Source organism: Pteropus vampyrus, unplaced genomic scaffold (assembly GCF_000151845.1).
Source record: "Pteropus vampyrus isolate Shadow unplaced genomic scaffold, Pvam_2.0 Scaffold75, whole genome shotgun sequence".
In the NCBI taxonomy this organism is placed as follows: domain Eukaryota; kingdom Metazoa; phylum Chordata; class Mammalia; order Chiroptera; family Pteropodidae; genus Pteropus; species Pteropus vampyrus.
This window is the reverse complement of record NW_011888856.1, coordinates 1,572,469-1,591,085: the sequence shown is the minus strand read 5'-3', so window position 1 is coordinate 1,591,085 and position 18,617 is coordinate 1,572,469. Positions and strand designations below refer to the sequence as shown.

The 18,617-nt window shown below is 34.6% G+C and overlaps 1 protein-coding gene across 1 annotated transcript in view; it reads right to left on the bottom strand.

The window, feature by feature from the left end:
• Window positions 1–18,617, bottom strand: part of BBS9 (Bardet-Biedl syndrome 9) — a 396,362-nt gene that overhangs the window by 241,285 nt on the left and 136,460 nt on the right. Inside the window, exon 9 of the mRNA XM_011362511.2 lies at window positions 2,194–2,375. Within this exon, the coding sequence (XP_011360813.1) occupies window positions 2,194–2,375 (182 nt within the window). The remainder of the gene's footprint in view (window positions 1–2,193; window positions 2,376–18,617) is intronic.

Here is an 18,617-nt window from a genome sequence, read left to right as displayed (position 1 = left end):
CATGAGGAAACTCCATCTTTGAAAGTGCCTACCGACAGATGCTGTTGACGACCGGTAACAGAAATGCTTGGCAGGATTTACGCTAATGAGTTGAGTACGAAAAGCTTCAAAATCCATGAGCCATACAAAAATTATTACTATAATTTCATGCTTACAACATACATTCCTCATATAACTTACACACATAAAATGAGGTTCAAAAACACTTTTATTACAGTAGATAATATACACCATGTGTATAACAAAATGTACTCTTTAAATTGGCTTTAAATTTTCCTGCAACTCTTGCTTTGAAGAAATAAAAAAAGCTTTAAGTACTGAACATAACACACAATACTGTGAACTTTTTTGCAAGTTAAAGTCACTATACTAAAATAAGTGGCATTTAAATGAATAATGAGGTCATCAAAAAGTTCAGAGTTTTAACTTTTCATACTCTTCTATACTGAAATGATTTGGTCCTTTTATATAATTACAAGTATTTTAATAAAGAAATATACCACAGTTTTATAAGAGCAGAATACTAAATTTTTTTTCTATATCTAGAAATAAAACATTTTAAAAGTCTCTCCTTTTTAAAAGTTTCTCTATGTTTCTTTTTCAGGAATAAAATGAAATGATGGTGGCATAGAAAGGGCAAGGAACTTCAAATATTAACTCGAATTTGAGGCTATGTAAATAATGAACTTTCCACCCAAGTCTGTGGGCACATCCCTAACTTAATTAGCAGTTATTTTAAATTACACAGAAGAATCGAGGTAATGACAAGTAAAACAACCTAACCCTTCTCACCCAAGGGCATCACTATGGCCACCAAAAAATAACTTTTAGCTACACGGGATTTTTCTGAGAAATGTTTTACACAATTAAGTGTTAACCAAAATATCATTAGCACATTGTTTATGGAAAGAGCAAAATCTCAAGGCAAAATGTGGAATGAAAAGCCACATTAAACTCATTTAACGAACTCTGGAAATTTCATGTTTCATATATACGCCACTCTTCCCAATTACATTTTTAAATGACAAAATGAGACTTAGAATTCCATTAATCCCAAAACACTAGTATCGAAAATGGAAAAAACTTGTATATTGCAAATGACACATCCAATTTTAACCATTCTCTATTTGATGGGGGGCGGGGGGGGTGATGAAAACAAACAGGTTTTTAACTAATTGGTGGTACTTAACGGACCTGTTTCACTGGTTTACTTTCAAAACTTTCTAAGAGAATGTGTGAAGCCAAAGCATAATAATTTTTTTTTAATATTCATACTTTTAAATACATTATCTAAATTCCTCTAAATCTGTCTTGGTAATATAGACTCAAAAATACATAAATCGCATAAAGTGATTAGACCAGGATTAAGACTGGCTCTGTTGTTTTGGTTCTTTTTGATGCTCTGCTTCTTTTATTATTTCTACTTGTTTTAACATCTCTTTTATGTGAAAATAGTCTATATTTTTTCTCATTAAAAAATGCTTTTACCTGACCCTGAGAAGGAAACTTAAAGTAATGCTTTTCACATGTCCAACTCAAACTGTGGGACTGGTGTTTTGTTTCTCCTTTTAATTTACAATAAAATTATACCCCTGTGAATCCCAAAGTAAGATAATATTGAGTTATTCAAACCTCAGGAACTGAAAATATCATCAGCCTCTGAGTCATTAGAAATCAGCATACCGCAGGCTACACTCCATTTGGACGGCTAATTAACTACAAACATAAATTATACTGCTAAGCTGCAAATGACTACATTTTTAGTAACTAAGTGGTAACTGCTTAGGTTTCCTTTAAAAGAAGCAACTAAAATTTTTTCAGGGATATTAGAAGTAGTAAATGACCATTCAAAACTTTAATGCTCTTCTCGAGGCCTGAAACCACTACCCAGAAAAGGTTTTTATTCCTTTTTTTAGAATTTAAAGAAAAAAAAAAAAAGATAGCACTGTCCCTGAAAAAGAAATACTAACAAAAGCATTATCTTAAATAGTACATATTTTTCAGAAGCTACAGTAGACGAATTAAACACAAAGATCTCATGTGCTACAGAGCAATACAGATTTTCTAAATGACTTTAATTAAGCATGGGGGAGAAGAGTGACTGATGTGTACAAAACATTATCCATACACCAAATAATATGAACTCTACAATGAATACTAAAATCAAATAACAAAAAGCTTCAAATGAGATACCTTGTAATTTGTTAACATCCTTGATGAGTTTCTGAAGTTCTTTCAATTCCTTATCAAGTTCATCATAGTTTAGTTCTCTAGATTCAACTTTTGGAGCTTGGAACAAAGAAGGGTCTGTCCCTAGGTATGAACACTGCAAGTGACCATCATCACTCAGAGTGACTATCACTCCCTTTAAATCACTACAATAAAGAAGAGAAAATGAGACATAATTAAAATTTTCAATGGATTTAGACTTGCCCAACTACATCTTTATTCAATTCAGCTCCAATACATTATTAAGAAAATGACTGTACAATATAGCTATTTCTAAAGTTTTACATCAAAGATTCGATTCAGTGTTTCAAACATGACATATATATAGAAGTATCCCCAATGTTACAATTCATTACAGAAGAAAAAAACCACTTTAACAATTATCGTAACAGCTGCCACTTTGGGGGGCGGTGCGCTAACTACATGGCAAATACTACTTTAAGAGCTTTTCAAGGACTGTATTTTTTAATCCTTGCTCCAGCTCCCACTTGGCAGATTCATAATAAGCATGTGAACAATAATTGTGGGGCCACAATGGATTAAGAGCTGGGCTGCTGGCTGGAGACCAGGGTTTAGGCCCAGGAGTGAAGACAGGACAATCCAGCGGAATAACAAAAAGGTAAGTAGAGTAAACCTGGGAAGCCCTGAAAAGAAGTACGGCCCTGCTCTCTCCCTTTCCTTCTCTCTGTCCCTGGGACTCATACTGTACCTCTTTCCCCGGCACGGCCTCCTTCACACCTCAAGTACTTCTAGTCTGCTTGCTCTTTCCCTTCACTCTCAGATAGAAGAATCCCATTTTCTCATTCAGTAGCTCCTTCTCCATCACTCTTCTCATCCTGATTATGTCTTTCCCGCCCCATCTTTTCACTCTTGTTTCTCTCTTAGTCTCCCTTATATCTGCTTTACTCTCGAAACTAGAGTAAAATAAATAATGATTTTAGCACACCATTTTTAAAAATAAAATTTGTAAGTTTTCTTAACTTGCTATAAAAAGTAGTTAAAATGAATATTATTTGTTTCCTCCCTCGTTTGCCCACAAGGAAAAAAAAAAATTAAACATTGTTATAAGTCATTTTGAGCTGATACCTAATGAATTTGATTGATTTTTGTTTGTTATGTTTCCTAATGGAGTTAGATTTTTAAAAAGAGAAAAAACAAACAACCTTCTTCTAAAGATTAAATATTAATCAAAAATAATAGAAAATTTGAGAGAAAAAATCTTGAAAAATGTTGCTATTCATCTGAAGAAAAGAATAAGGTATACGAGGATTCCATATTCAAAATGAATAAGAATTTTTAAAACTCCCCATCTTCGAGTCATGGCAAGTGGTCAGCTCATGCATCTAAAAGCTCAACCTGATGGAGAGTAGATACTACCATTGCTCAACCCTTCCCACAAACTGGCCATCAGCACATACTTTACCACCTGCCTTCAACGCAATATTCCTATACGCACTTTACCCAGGACTCAGGCACAGTTACTGCCACATCATCCTACAGTGTGACTTCAGAAAAATAAAAATTAGATTGATATTACTGATTCAACAGCTAAAGAACTAGACTGGGAGTTGGATTAATTAGGGACTCGGTTCTAGCTTGAGTCAACTTAGAGTAATCCTAAATGTTCTTTATCCCTAAAATTAGATGATTAGACTAGATGATCCTCAAAGGTCTTTACGTTTTATGAATTGGTTCTGTCAATCTAGCTCAGAAAAGTAATACTCCCAACCTGAAGTTATTTTCCCAAAATAAAGTGTGAAAAGCAACACCACCGTACCTCTGGGCTTGACCCCTTTCTTTGTGGGCAACTGAAGCCACCTAGTGGTCATAGAAATCCTAGCTTACAGCTCTGACAAGCCCATTTCAAGAGGACTGTCCTCTCTGAGTTGTCACTGTCGTCTGTTCCCCACTCCACCCAGCCCCACTAAGGTCTGAGAACCCGATGAATCCTCAGGAAACTCGAGGACACTAAAGAAAAGATCTTTGGCCGGCTTTTCAGAGAACATGGGGATCATCAGGCCTTTGAATCTAGAAGGGTATTTCCATTTCATCTTCACCCTTTGAGTGGTCCATAATATAGGAAACCTACGTGACTCAACATGAGTATCCTGCACTATTCAAATTTGCTCTTTGAGTTGGATAGCTTATTATTTAATTTTGTTCCATCCTTTTAGATAGCAAATAATTTAGACATAAGAGATTTATTGAAAAATTTATCTAAACCTGTTAAGTTTCTAAGTTCAGATAAAAAGTCTGAATAGTAGTACATACATGTGTTTCTGCATACTCTCCCAAAAAAATTTTTTTACTGGTGCTTGAAGTGTCCAAATGGAAAGGAAGGAGCCAGAGTCCTCTCTCACTGAAAGAACTCACCAAGTGTCACCAAAACATCTCAATAGTAAATTACAAAACTTACGCATTTTTTTTAATCAACATTAGAACCACTGCAAATAACTTAAATCAAATAACAGAAATTTAGACTATAGATAAATTCATTTAACACTGCATGTTTTATTCCAGAGTAACACTAAGGTCTAAAAACTCCAGAAAAAAATCAGTGGGATTTCTGTCTAAAACACCTACGATAGGACAAGCACTTCGACTCAGGCCAATAGTGCTACTTAATAAAGAAGTAATGTCATATCTTGGTATCTAATGCAAGGGCAAATTTTAAAATATATATACATATTGTTCCTAAAGTTAAGCTCGAATAAGTATAAAGAGGAAAAGAAAAACATAATCAAGATTTTTTTAAAGTCTTTCTATTTAAAGAACATTTTATTTAACCATATTGTCCATCTGAGTTAATGTGGTGGTAGGTTCTGTGAATGACAGAATTTTTTTTATTTAAAAATAAAATTTAATTTAAAAATAAAAAAAATGTACTTTTTATGGTGACATTGGTTAATGAAATCCAATAAGTTTCAGCTGTACATTTTAACAATAAGTCATGTATATATTTGCACTGTGTGTTCACCTCCCATAGTTAAGATTTCTTTCTGTGAATGACAGAATTTTATGCTGGAGAAGTCATCAAATAAATCAAGTATTGTGTGCCCTACTGCTTCCATCTTTAGTAAACATTGCCAAAATTAAGGTCTCTGGATTATTACTGTTCCTTGAAGCACACTAGCTAACCCAAAGCACCAGTATTTTATGAAGAATCAAGTCAAAGATGTTACATGCATTGGACACATAAGATTTCTGTGATTTTAGTAATAGGGCATAAAATTAAACGATAGAGTTTGCTTAGGAATCTGAAAGTAATTGTTTCATCATTCAGTAAACAGATCCCTGCCTTAACAATACAGTCAAATGAAATTCCAGATGGATTTTAAAAGTTAAATTTAAAAATTCTCTCTGTCCCTGGGACTCATACTGTACCTCTTTCCCCGGCACGGCCTCCTTCACACCTCAAGTACTTCTAGTCTGCTTGCTCTTTCCCTTCACTCTCAGATAGAAGAATCCCATTTTCTCATTCAGTAGCTCCTTCTCCATCACTCTTCTCATCCTGATTATGTCTTTCCCGCCCCATCTTTTCACTCTTGTTTCTCTCTTAGTCTCCCTTATATCTGCTTTACTCTCGAAACTAGAGTAAAATAAATAATGATTTTAGCACACCATTTTTAAAAATAAAATTTGTAAGTTTTCTTAACTTGCTATAAAAAGTAGTTAAAATGAATATTATTTGTTTCCGCCCTCGTTTGCCCACAAGGAAAAAAAAAAATTAAACATTGTTATAAGTCATTTTGAGCTGATACCTAATGAATTTGTTTGATTTTTGTTTGTTATGTTTCCTAATGGAGTTAGATTTTTAAAAAGAGAAAAAACAAACAACCTTCTTCTAAAGATTAAATATTAATCAAAAATAATAGAAAATTTGAGAGAAAAAATCTTGAAAAATGTTGCTATTCATCTGAAGAAAAGAATAAGGTATACGAGGATTCCATATTCAAAATGAATAAGAATTTTTAAAACTCCCCATCTTCGAGTCATGGCAAGTGGTCAGCTCATGCATCTAAAAGCTCAACCTGATGGAGAGTAGATACTACCATTGCTCAACCCTTCCCACAAACTGGCCATCAGCACATACTTTACCACCTGCCTTCAACGCAATATTCCTATACGCACTTTACCCAGGACTCAGGCACAGTTACTGCCACATCATCCTACAGTGTGACTTCAGAAAAATAAAAATTAGATTGATATTACTGATTCAACAGCTAAAGAACTAGACTGGGAGTTGGATTAATTAGGGACTCGGTTCTAGCTTGAGTCAACTTAGAGTAATCCTAAATGTTCTTTATCCCTAAAATTAGATGATTAGACTAGATGATCCTCAAAGGTCTTTACGTTTTATGAATTGGTTCTGTCAATCTAGCTCAGAAAAGTAATACTCCCAACCTGAAGTTATTTTCCCAAAATAAAGTGTGAAAAGCAACACCACCGTACCTCTGGGCTTGACCCCTTTCTTTGCGGGCAACTGAAGCCACCTAGTGGTCATAGAAATCCTAGCTTCCAGCTCTGACAAGCCCATTTCAAGAGGACTGTCCTCTCTGAGTTGTCACTGTCGTCTGTTCCCCACTCCACCCAGCCCCACTAAGGTCTGAGAACCCGATGAATCCTCAGGAAACTCGAGGACACTAAAGAAAAGATCTTTGGCCGGCTTTTCAGAGAACATGGGGATCATCAGGCCTTTGAATCTAGAAGGGTATTTCCATTTCATCTTCACCCTTTGAGTGGTCCATAATATAGGAAACCTACGTGACTCAACATGAGTATCCTGCACTATTCAAATTTGCTCTTTGAGTTGGATAGCTTATTATTTAATTTTGTTCCATCCTTTTAGATAGCAAATAATTTAGACATAAGAGATTTATTGAAAAATTTATCTAAACCTGTTAAGTTTCTAAGTTCAGATAAAAAGTCTGAATAGTAGTACATACATGTGTTTCTGCATACTCTCCCAAAAAAATTTTTTTACTGGTGCTTGAAGTGTCCAAATGGAAAGGAAGGAGCCAGAGTCCTCTCTCACTGAAAGAACTCACCAAGTGTCACCAAAACATCTCAATAGTAAATTACAAAACTTACGCATTTTTTTTAATCAACATTAGAACCACTGCAAATAACTTAAATCAAATAACAGAAATTTAGACTATAGATAAATTCATTTAACACTGCATGTTTTATTCCAGAGTAACACTAAGGTCTAAAAACTCCAGAAAAAAATCAGTGGGATTTCTGTCTAAAACACCTACGATAGGACAAGCACTTCGACTCAGGCCAATAGTGCTACTTAATAAAGAAGTAATGTCATATCTTGGTATCTAATGCAAGGGCAAATTTTAAAATATATATACATATTGTTCCTAAAGTTAAGCTCGAATAAGTATAAAGAGGAAAAGAAAAACATAATCAAGATTTTTTTAAAGTCTTTCTATTTAAAGAACATTTTATTTAACCATATTGTCCATCTGAGTTAATGTGGTGGTAGGTTCTGTGAATGACAGAATTTTTTTTATTTAAAAATAAAATTTAATTTAAAAATAAAAAAAATGTACTTTTTATGGTGACATTGGTTAATGAAATCCAATAAGTTTCAGCTGTACATTTTAACAATAAGTCATGTATATATTTGCACTGTGTGTTCACCTCCCATAGTTAAGATTTCTTTCTGTGAATGACAGAATTTTATGCTGGAGAAGTCATCAAATAAATCAAGTATTGTGTGCCCTACTGCTTCCATCTTTAGTAAACATTGCCAAAATTAAGGTCTCTGGATTATTACTGTTCCTTGAAGCACACTAGCTAACCCAAAGCACCAGTATTTTATGAAGAATCAAGTCAAAGATGTTACATGCATTGGACACATAAGATTTCTGTGATTTTAGTAATAGGGCATAAAATTAAACGATAGAGTTTGCTTAGGAATCTGAAAGTAATTGTTTCATCATTCAGTAAACAGATCCCTGCCTTAACAATACAGTCAAATGAAATTCCAGATGGATTTTAAAAGTTAAATTTAAAAATATAAAACTGCAAAAATATTTATCTGCCCTTAGGATAGAAAGAACTTTTGCTACAAGAAAGCAATAGAGGCAACTACAAAGGAAAAGATCTCTAAACCACATAAAACTTTTAAACTTATTATATGCTGTAAAAAAACATGGTAAAAAGAACGAAAGACAGACAAACTGGGAAAACACTGGCAACCAACATAAAATATATAATTTAAGTTGGACTATGTGAAGTTGTGAATGTTCAACCTTTTGACCTATAAAAACAATTTTACATTTCTATTAATATGCAAAGAACTCTTACAAATCAATAAAAATGAGATTATAACCAAAAAGAAAAAGGTCAAAGGAAATGTACGATTCACATATAAAAATAGTCAACAAATAGATGAAGAACATTCCAAAACCAAAGAAATATATATTTTTAAAAAGCTACATTTGATTATTTAATACCTCAAATTAGCAAAAATTATATTTAAAAAATCAATCCTGCTATTAGAGAAGGTACATATAGACAAATTCTTTAAACAGGAATGTAAATTTGTATATATACTCTCAAACACATACATAAATACAGCTCACAAGAGATAAAAAAATGAAATTTCTTTTGTTAATAAAACAAATGAACAATACATTTTAAAAACAAATGAAAATAAATGCAGTCAATCTAATAATCTCTTGTTCAGCCTCATTTATGCAAAATAGAAATATCTTAAGTAATCAAGTTCTAAGTCTGCTTTTTATGATTATATGCAGATATCAAAGAAATCTTACAAATTTAAATACGATTTATTGCACCCAATTTTTACTCTGCCTCAGTGAAGAACACGTGATTGAAAGACACTTCCCATTAAGCACAACGGACAGACTCGGAGCGGGCAGCCCTCCCTCAGCCCCAGCAGGCTGGTCCTAGTCACTTGAACATACTTTGATTCACTTCGCTATTATTCAACAACAGAAGCTACAAAGGCAAATAAAACCTAGTCTTGTCCCACAAGAAACTGGTCTAGCTGTAAAGAAAAACTTGGTTTTTTTTTTTAATGGCAACTGCAACACAACATGTTAGATGCTACAGCACAGCAGGAAGAGAGTACAGTAACTGCGTAAGAGCAGAACAAGGCTTCGCAGGGCAGACGATGCAGAAGCCGGATCCTGACACAGAAGTGGATACTCGGGAAAAAAAAAAAATGGACAGCCTAAAGGCTGAGGACTCTGGCCTTAGTGAACTCATCCAGTCTCATGGCTTTAAATAACTTTTGGGGGCTGGCTCCCACATTTATATCTATCTCCAGACAGACCCCTCTCCCAACATCCAGCCATGTATATTCATTCAGCAGCCTACTTGATATCTCCACGTGGAAGGCCAACAAACATCTAAAGCTGAACACGGCTACAAGTGAGTTCCTGATTTGGGCTCCTCTTGTCCAACTCAAACCTGTCCCTCCTGCAGCCTTTTCATATTTCCAAGACAAGAAGATACATTAAATATTCAGTGAAATAAGTCTAGAGCAGCTGGAACAAAGAAAGATTAGGTCAGGATGGGGCCAAGAAATTACATGGAGTTAAGTCATATAGGCTCTTATAGACTACTAAAAATTGTGAATTTTATCCTCAAACAATAGGAAATCACAAAAGGTTTTTAAGTATAGAAGTTAGGAATGACATGACCCGATTCATCTTTGACAAAGATTCCTTCTGATTGCAACGTGGAGCGACCACTCCAGGTAGGTTAACATAGTAAGTCCAAGGAGGAAACGTGGTGGCCCAGGCAAGGGTGACAGGAATGGAGAGGGGACAGACCAAAACATATTTAAAAGATAAACCACAATCTCATTTAATCCCCCCAATAATCTTATGAGGAAAAGGTATTGCCTCCACTGTAAAAAGGATGAAACCCAGAGAAGAGAAAGTAACAGACCATGGTTACCAGGAGCTAACAAGCAAAGCGGCGTGCAGAAAGCTTCAGGCTTTCCGGCTTCAGGCCTGAAACCGTCCACTACCATAGCTGCCCTCGGAAGGCAGCAAATGTTTCTTCATGCAAAATGATTTTTTTTAAAGAGTAGACTATGTATTCATCAAATATAAAATGCTAAAAAAAAAAAAAAACCCAAAATGATTTTACAGTTAACTAAACTGTAACTTAAAATACAGAAGGGTTTTGTTTTTTCATTATTTTTTCAAAGCACGATGCCTAAGTATTCAAGAATCAAATACGGAAAAAAGAAAAGGAAAAGAAGAGCCCAATTCTACATAAAATGTCATGTGAATGATATTTGCCTTTAATCTACAAATTTAAATACAAAATGATTGTGGCTATTTCTTCATATTGAGATGAAATTAACTGACACACCTGTTTGGAACGCAGTCGTAAAGACACATTTGATTATCTTAAGTTATAAAGTAGATTAATGAATATCTACAGAATCTAATAAGGATGTGGCTTTCTAGTTAGTTCTTGTGAAGACAAGTATGTCTTAAACAAAAAAGAAATAATTTTCATGCTGGAAAAACCTCAGATTATAATTGTTCTTATGGTTAAACCAGTTTTGGATTCTTTAGTGCCTTTATCAAACCAACACTGATATCAAACCAACACTGAAAGAGAAAACAAAAGGGGCGGGTTGCACAATTCTGTTCTGGTCTCTTTTTTATTTACCTTTTACTTCTCATTTCTCCACTATATTTCATTCACTCATTTGTTCACTCATTCATTCATTCATCATCTATTTTCAAACTATTACATGCAGGATACCATTTAAAGTGCTATAGAGCATACACAGATAAATTAAAATAGAAAATTATTTCAAAGAGATCGCAACCTCGTGAAAGAATAAGACATGTATCTTGATAAGTGTAACAAGGGGTAGAAGACACAAGTATCATAAGACGAATATAAAGTACTTTAGTATTCAGAAATGTCATTTCTAATCAGGGGGATCGGGGAAATTTTAATGGTGGAAAATAAAAGCTTAATTGAGCTAGACACTGAAATCCAGTCTGTTCTTCAGCGATTGTTTCTGAAACCTGAATTAATGCATATGTGATTCATATGCAAGAAAATGATGTTACTAAAACTTTAAAACTGGTTCATACTTAACTTTTCCCAATAGCTAAATGTTTTCAACCTTCAAGTAGCAGCAGAAAAATACAGTACATTACTGTATACAATGCACCATTATTCCAATGTTCTTCATGGCTCAAGTGTCCTGGATTGAAAGCACGTCTTACACAGTTCATAAGTGTCCTGGATTGAAAGCACGTCTTACATAGTTCCCATGATCAGCATGTATTTTGCTCTTGTATCCTCCATCCTTCCTTCAATTTACCTTCACCTTTCTATTTAAAAGTCCTGTTTTATTATGATCATTATTGGGGTTTGTTCTTGTTGTTGTTTGGTGGTTTTTATTTTGTTTTGCTTACCTTTCTGGTGCTCCAATTACAAAATTATATAAATTCTAAGTGATCTGACCCATGACAATCTTTTTTAAAACCTTATTATTATTAATTTATTACATTATTACATAAATATCTGTGATATTTGAGCCTTTGGGATTCGGAGGGTAGATGTGAAGAAGATCCAGTATGGAAGACATGAAAGAATAAAAGCATGAAGGGAGAAGTTTCGACTACGTATGAGAAAAACAAGCAGCCTAGATACAACTCATGGTGGATAAAAAAAGAGCAAAGAGACTGTTGGGAATGAAGCCGTCATTGAGGAACCAGTGAGTGACATGAACAGAAATACACTTTACAAAGATGTGCCCTGAGACTCAATATTGTTAAAAAAATGGTGATTCTCACAAGATGATCTACAGATGTGACACAATCCAAATGAAAATCCCAGAAGGCATTTTCCCCCATAGAATCTGACAATCTGATTCCACGTATCTACAGAAATGAAAAAAAAAAAATGGCAAAACACCCTTGAAAAAAGAATAGAGATAGAGGGCTTTCATAAACTGACTTCAAGACACACTTTAAATCTATAGTAATCAAAACAGTGTGATATTGGCAAGAGGGTAAATAGAACAATGGAACAGAAAAGTCTCCAGAAACAAACTCGTACCCATAAAGTCAGTCAACTGATTTTCAACAAAGATGCCAGGGCAGCTCGGTGGGGAAAGTCTTTTTAACAAATGGTGTTTGAACGAACTGGATCTCTATATGGAAAAAATACACCTCACGGTATATACAAAAATTATTTTGAAAGGGATCATTGACCTACACATAAAAGCTAAACCTAAAAAACTTTCTGGAAAAAAACTTAAGGCAATATCTTCATGACCTGGAATAGACAAATATTTCTTAAGAAGTGGAAAGTAAAAAACAAAAAGAAAAATAATAAATTAGACTTCTTCATACTTCAAAACTTCTCATCAAAAGACGCTTAAGAAAATGAGCAGGCAAGCCAAAACTGGGAGAAAATACTCACAAATTTCTGACAAAGGACTTACGACCTCTGCATATACAAAACTACTATAAGAAATGACAAAAAGACCAAAAAAAAAAATTTAACTGGGCAAAAAACTTGAACAGACATTTCACAGAGTGAAGAATAAAAATGGCTGACAGGCAAAGAAAAAAACAATGCTCAACATCATTAGTTATCAGGGAAATGCAAAGTAAAATCACAATTAGTTACCACCACACACACATTAGAATGTCTAAATTAAAAAGACTGACAGCAGTAAGTGCTGGAGAGGGTGTGGAGCAACCAGAGCTCTCAGTATCACTGGTGAGAATGCAGAATGGGTTAACCGCTTCGCAAAAAAAGTTTGGTAGTCTCTCATAAGATAGAACATATATCAACTCTTTGACTCAGCAATTTTACTCCTAGTTATTTATCTAAGATAAATGAAAACATGTGTTCAGAAAAAGGCTTATACAGGAGAAGGGATAAACAAATGATGGGTATATTCATCAAATGAAACACTATTCAGATATAAAAAATAATTACTGTTACATGCAGCAACAAAAATGAATGGTGAAAAATATTATGTTGGACAAGGTCAGATAGACATAAAAAATACATACTGTGTGATTCCATTTAAATAATGTGCTACATATATCTATTATGAAATAAATATAAACAGCAGTTACCTAGAAGCAGAAGAAAAGGGAATTATTAACTGGGAAGAAACACAAGGAACATTTCTGGTAATGAAACGTTCCATAACTTGAGAGAGCTATGGGTTACACAGGTATGTCCATTTATTGAAACAGTTAAGGTTTGTGCCTTCCAATGTAAATTTTAAATAGGACAGGTAGAGGTATAGAAAGAGCAAGCAAGCCAGAATGTTGATAATTACTGAATCTGAGCACTGGGTACAAGGCAGCTCATTATACTATCCACTTACACTGCATATATTTGAAGTTTTCCATGTTATAAAAATATTAGGGGGTTAAAAAACAGCAGTAAATGCATACATGCACAAATTTATATAAATGACACCAACAAACACTACCTATAGAGATGATATATAAAATCCACCCTGACATGACCTGGGGACTGTCAATATTTATTATATTTATGCCATAAATGTTCTCTCCTCCACCCCTACCCCAATTCAACCCTCTCCTCTATCCTGCTCATTTTCTTTATCAGTGTGGTAGACTGCAAAGATGCCCCAAATTTTCTCCCTCCACGTATCCATGACTCTTGCAATATTACTATGCAACTCTTCTCTTCAAGGGATGACGTCTATTCCTCCACCCCTTGAATCTGCACTGGACTTGTGCCTTGCTTCGGCTAAGAGAATGGGGAGATCGTTCTAGATTAGAGCAGACTATAAACCCAATTATGTGTTCTTATAAGAGACAAAAAGGGGAAGACGACAGAGAAACACAAGGAGAAGGCCAAGTAAAAACAGGCAGATAAAGACAGAAGTAATGAATCTACAAACCAAGGAAATCAAGAGTTTACAGAGCTACCAAAAGCAGAGAGAGAAGCCTGTTATAGATTTTCCCTCAGAGCTTCCAAAGGGAATCAGACATGTTCACACCTGATTTTGGACTTCAGTCCTGCAGAACTGTGAGAGAATATATTTTTATTGTTTCAAGATACTAAGTTTGTTATGTGTTACAGCAGAGCAAAAAAATCAATACACAAGTGCAGAGCAGAAGACTCATCCAGCTAAATCCAGCTCAAAATTGACAACTCACAGAAATCATGACCTAAATAAATATTTGTTGTTTTAAACTACTAAGTGTTGAGATAGTTTGTTACACAGCAAAGCTAACTGACACAATCAACCTGGCAAATACCCGCTCCTCTTTTCAAAATTATCTCTTCCACAGCCAATGTAATTACCTTTCAACTAAAATAGACCACTTCACTTACCAATTAAATGATACTTCTATAATAGCACCTATAAAAAATGTTATAACATTTTAAAAATTTTTTCGCATGTTTGTTACCTTTGAACAGGCTGTAAACTCCCTCAGGGCAGGGGTTATGTAACACTGAATCTGTATCCCTCAGTGACAGACACAGTGACTTCATCTACATAAAATTTTCCAAAAGAATTCACTTTAAATTCATCTTTACCTATAACATCTACTTATAAGCAAATACAAAAACATCAGAACATTCCATATACTAATCAATAATGACAGACTAACAAGTCAATGAGAAAGATCTCTATAATTACCCACAATACCTCAAATAGAACCTTTGAGATCAATATAAAATATACCCAACTTCATTTACAGTTATTAAATATCCCTTCCCTACTCCTTCTAATAATCAAATAATAAGGCAATGACAAAAGTAGTAAGAGGATCGAGTATGCAGGTGGTAGCTCCAACCTGGAACTGCACCTTGAATGTATAAATGCCAAGAAAGCTTGTATGCAAATATATTCTCTCCCAAGGAAAAGAAATGTTTCTAAAGTAGAAGTTCAAGGCAATGAATCTTTCCATAAATACAACTAGATGTTAGAGTCCTTCCTTGATGCATGAAGAAGACATGATTTTATGCCATAATTTTCTAATGGATTAAGCCTTTACTGAATTAAGTCATGTATTAAGTAAACCACCTATGCATTTTTTTAGCTCATGCATGTTGAGGAGTTACTTTTGCAATTTTTTTTTTAAATAATTATGCCTTGTTGGTCCTTTCCTGCATGACCATCTCTCAAGCAAAGCTTCATATCAATACATTTTGACATACATAGCTCATGATAAATACAAAATTCTGGGGACCAGGAAGAATCAAGCACAGAATCCAAGTTTCCCGTTTGACAGTGAGTATTTTTTGCCCACCATTCTATATTGACTTCCCAAGAATCAAAAATTTAAACCAATTTTTAAGTTGCAATTTGAAGTTTGTGTAAATGGTTTTCACTTATTATTGCTATGCATAATTAGCATCGATAAGAGCTGGATTATTTAATTGGAGAGATATAGTAGTAATTAGAAAGCCCAAGAAAAAGACAAGTAAAATGGGAGCCAAGGTCAGCCTCCAAAGGTATCAAAGTAGCAGGAACTCTGCAAAAAGAAGTTGTCACAGCAAATTGCAGAAATTACAGCGGTTGTAGTGGGGAGACCGAACAAAATACCTTTTGTAGTAAAGAAATTACTAAGTATCAAGAGCTCAAGGTTAGCCTGCTCTTTCAACACTCACGCCTATTAGACTTACTAGAAAGTCAACACGAGACTATTAAATCTGACGATTATGTTCACAGACTAAACAAGTAAATTGCTAACCAGAAAAAAAAAAAATGATGTAACTTCTAGAAGTGCCTTTTTAGTACCGGGGAAGCAAAATACGTTTATAAGGATCTGACTCAATTTTAACTTCTTTCATTATTGAAAAACACATTTACTCAGCACCTACTTATTCAAGTATCATTCTCTATGTTAAAGATAAATGGGTTACACTGGCCATTTTCCTCAAAGAACTTAAAGTACAGTGAGTGATACAGATATGTATGAGGCATGCTCGAATGGGCCATGAGTATAACAAGAGAGCCAAAAGAAACAAAGCAAAACATCGGTGAGAGGAGGATGCTTCCTACAGAATGCAACGCAAGCAGGAATCGGGTAAGAGAAGGAGCAGGGCATTCCAGCAGTGTCCTCCATGAAGGGGACACACACACACACACACGCACACGCACACGCACACGCACACACCTCAGAATACAGGGCACTAAGGAAGAATGTTTTATTAAGTCCAGAACCACTTATTCCACAAATCTCTACTGAATATCAGAGATGTGCCAGTCACAATTCTCAGAGAATATGAGTGAAATCACAAAAATAATCTCTGTCCTCTAGAAGCTCAAACCCTAGTAAGAAAAAAAAAAATTCAATGAACAAAAGAAATAAATATATAGTACGTTCGAAGGTGACAGGTGCTAAGGAGAAATAAAGTAATCAGATAAAGTAAGTCTCAAATAAGACCTAGAAGGAAAGGCATGATTTGCATAGGTGTTAAGGCTGAAGAGGTCAATCCAGAAAATTGGAACAGCATGAGCTTAAGTATTAAGATACAGGTGTTTGTATGAGCCAGAAAGTCCATTTCTCCCCAATAGAGTTCAAATGGAATAGTGGTTGGTGATAAATATTAAAGGTATACAAAGCTTTTGAGTGTCTTGCGAAGAAATACAGACCTTACCCCGTAAGCCGTGGGAAACCACAGAAAGATCCCAATGGAGGAGAAACAATAATTTTTTCAGTCCTCTTCAATGTCTATGTGGTATTAGACAGAACTGATCATGCCCCTCCCGTTCACTCATTCAATAGGCACTCACTGTGCAGCTACATGATACTGTGTTAAAAATAATATTTTTAAAGTAACACTGTATGCTGTGAACACTCTTTTCAGTAAGGCGGTAACACAATCAGATGATATCTTAGAAATGAACCTTCTTCAAAATGCAATTCTGATGACATCATTCCTGGAATCAGAAACCTCCAACGGCTTCGCGATTAAAAATCAAAATCCTTAAACAAAACGATGATCAGACTCTTGCTTATTTCACCAGTCTCCTCTAATCACCCTCTTCCCCATCCACTCTCCCCACCCCTACCCCCATCTTTCCACCGCACTGGCCGTCTTCCAGTACTTTACGGTCATCACCCTCCGCGCCCCTTTGGTGACCGGTGTGCTCTTCCTCTCCTTCACTTAGAAAGATTCTTTATCTAATTCAAGTCTATTTATCCTTCAGATTTCAACTCAAATGTCAGAAAAATTTGTCCTGACCTCACATTCTAGGTCAGATCCCTTATATGTTCCCAAAGCACCAAATATTATTCTTTCACAGGATTTTTCACTGTTGAAATAATAATACATTTATTTGTGCAATTACGTATTTAATGTTGGTCTTTCCCACTACATGTTCCACGAATTCAGTTATTATGACTGCTTTGCTCATAGATGGATCCCCCAAACCAAGCACAGTATCTGGTATGGAGAGGGAGGCTAAATAAAAACTGAATTAAATTAAGAAAGTCAAATAATTCTTTTTGGGGCTACTCCAAGCATTGTAGGATGTTTAGTAGCACCTCTGGCCTCTACCCACTAAATGTCAGTAACAACTCTCCCCCCTCAACTTATCACAACCAAAAGTTTTCTATTTCAATTACTATATATTGAACCCCTTAGGATTCAAATGACTTCAGAATTTTGCCATCTCTTAAAATCCAATAAACATAGATCACAAGAAGATGGGGGGGAAATCCTAATTTTGCTACTGCACATACACAGCTAAGTGATATTTTAAAAGCAAATATATGTTACCGGCTGAAAACTATACTATATTGTGGTCACCAATGAATTGCTTGTCATTCAATCAAATTGCTTTGTGCTCTTGCTTTTTAAATCTGTGATTTAAGAACATAGCTCTTTAACTTAGTAGCTTTTAGGGATGCACCTCACAGATGCTACACTCATACAATGTCCCTGTAAATATCATTTCATAGAATTTGCTATTTCAATTATCTCCTGAAATATTTCATTTTGTGCTATTTCTATTATGTATCATGCTAGCTAGTCAAAGAAATACTGAATTTGAAGGAGCATTTCAATGCTTAAAATATGAAATAAATTATTCTAAATTACTAAAAATATGAAATAAATTACTCTAAATTACTAAAAAAAAAAAAAAACAGTGAAAGCAACTCCCAGGCATGTGGTATTAATTTATAAAAGTTGTCTTTTATTGGATTTTAAGTAATAACAATGGCATATATTTTTTGTATATCTATTCTTAAAAAACAAATTTTTCACAACATAACCTTTTAAGAAATCAAAATGCTTCAGATACTTTCCACCATACAATATCAACCAGTAACTCAAATATCTGGCTTACTAGATTTAGTAAACAAATTTTTCAGATTACTATCAAAAGAAAGGTATTTCATTATTTT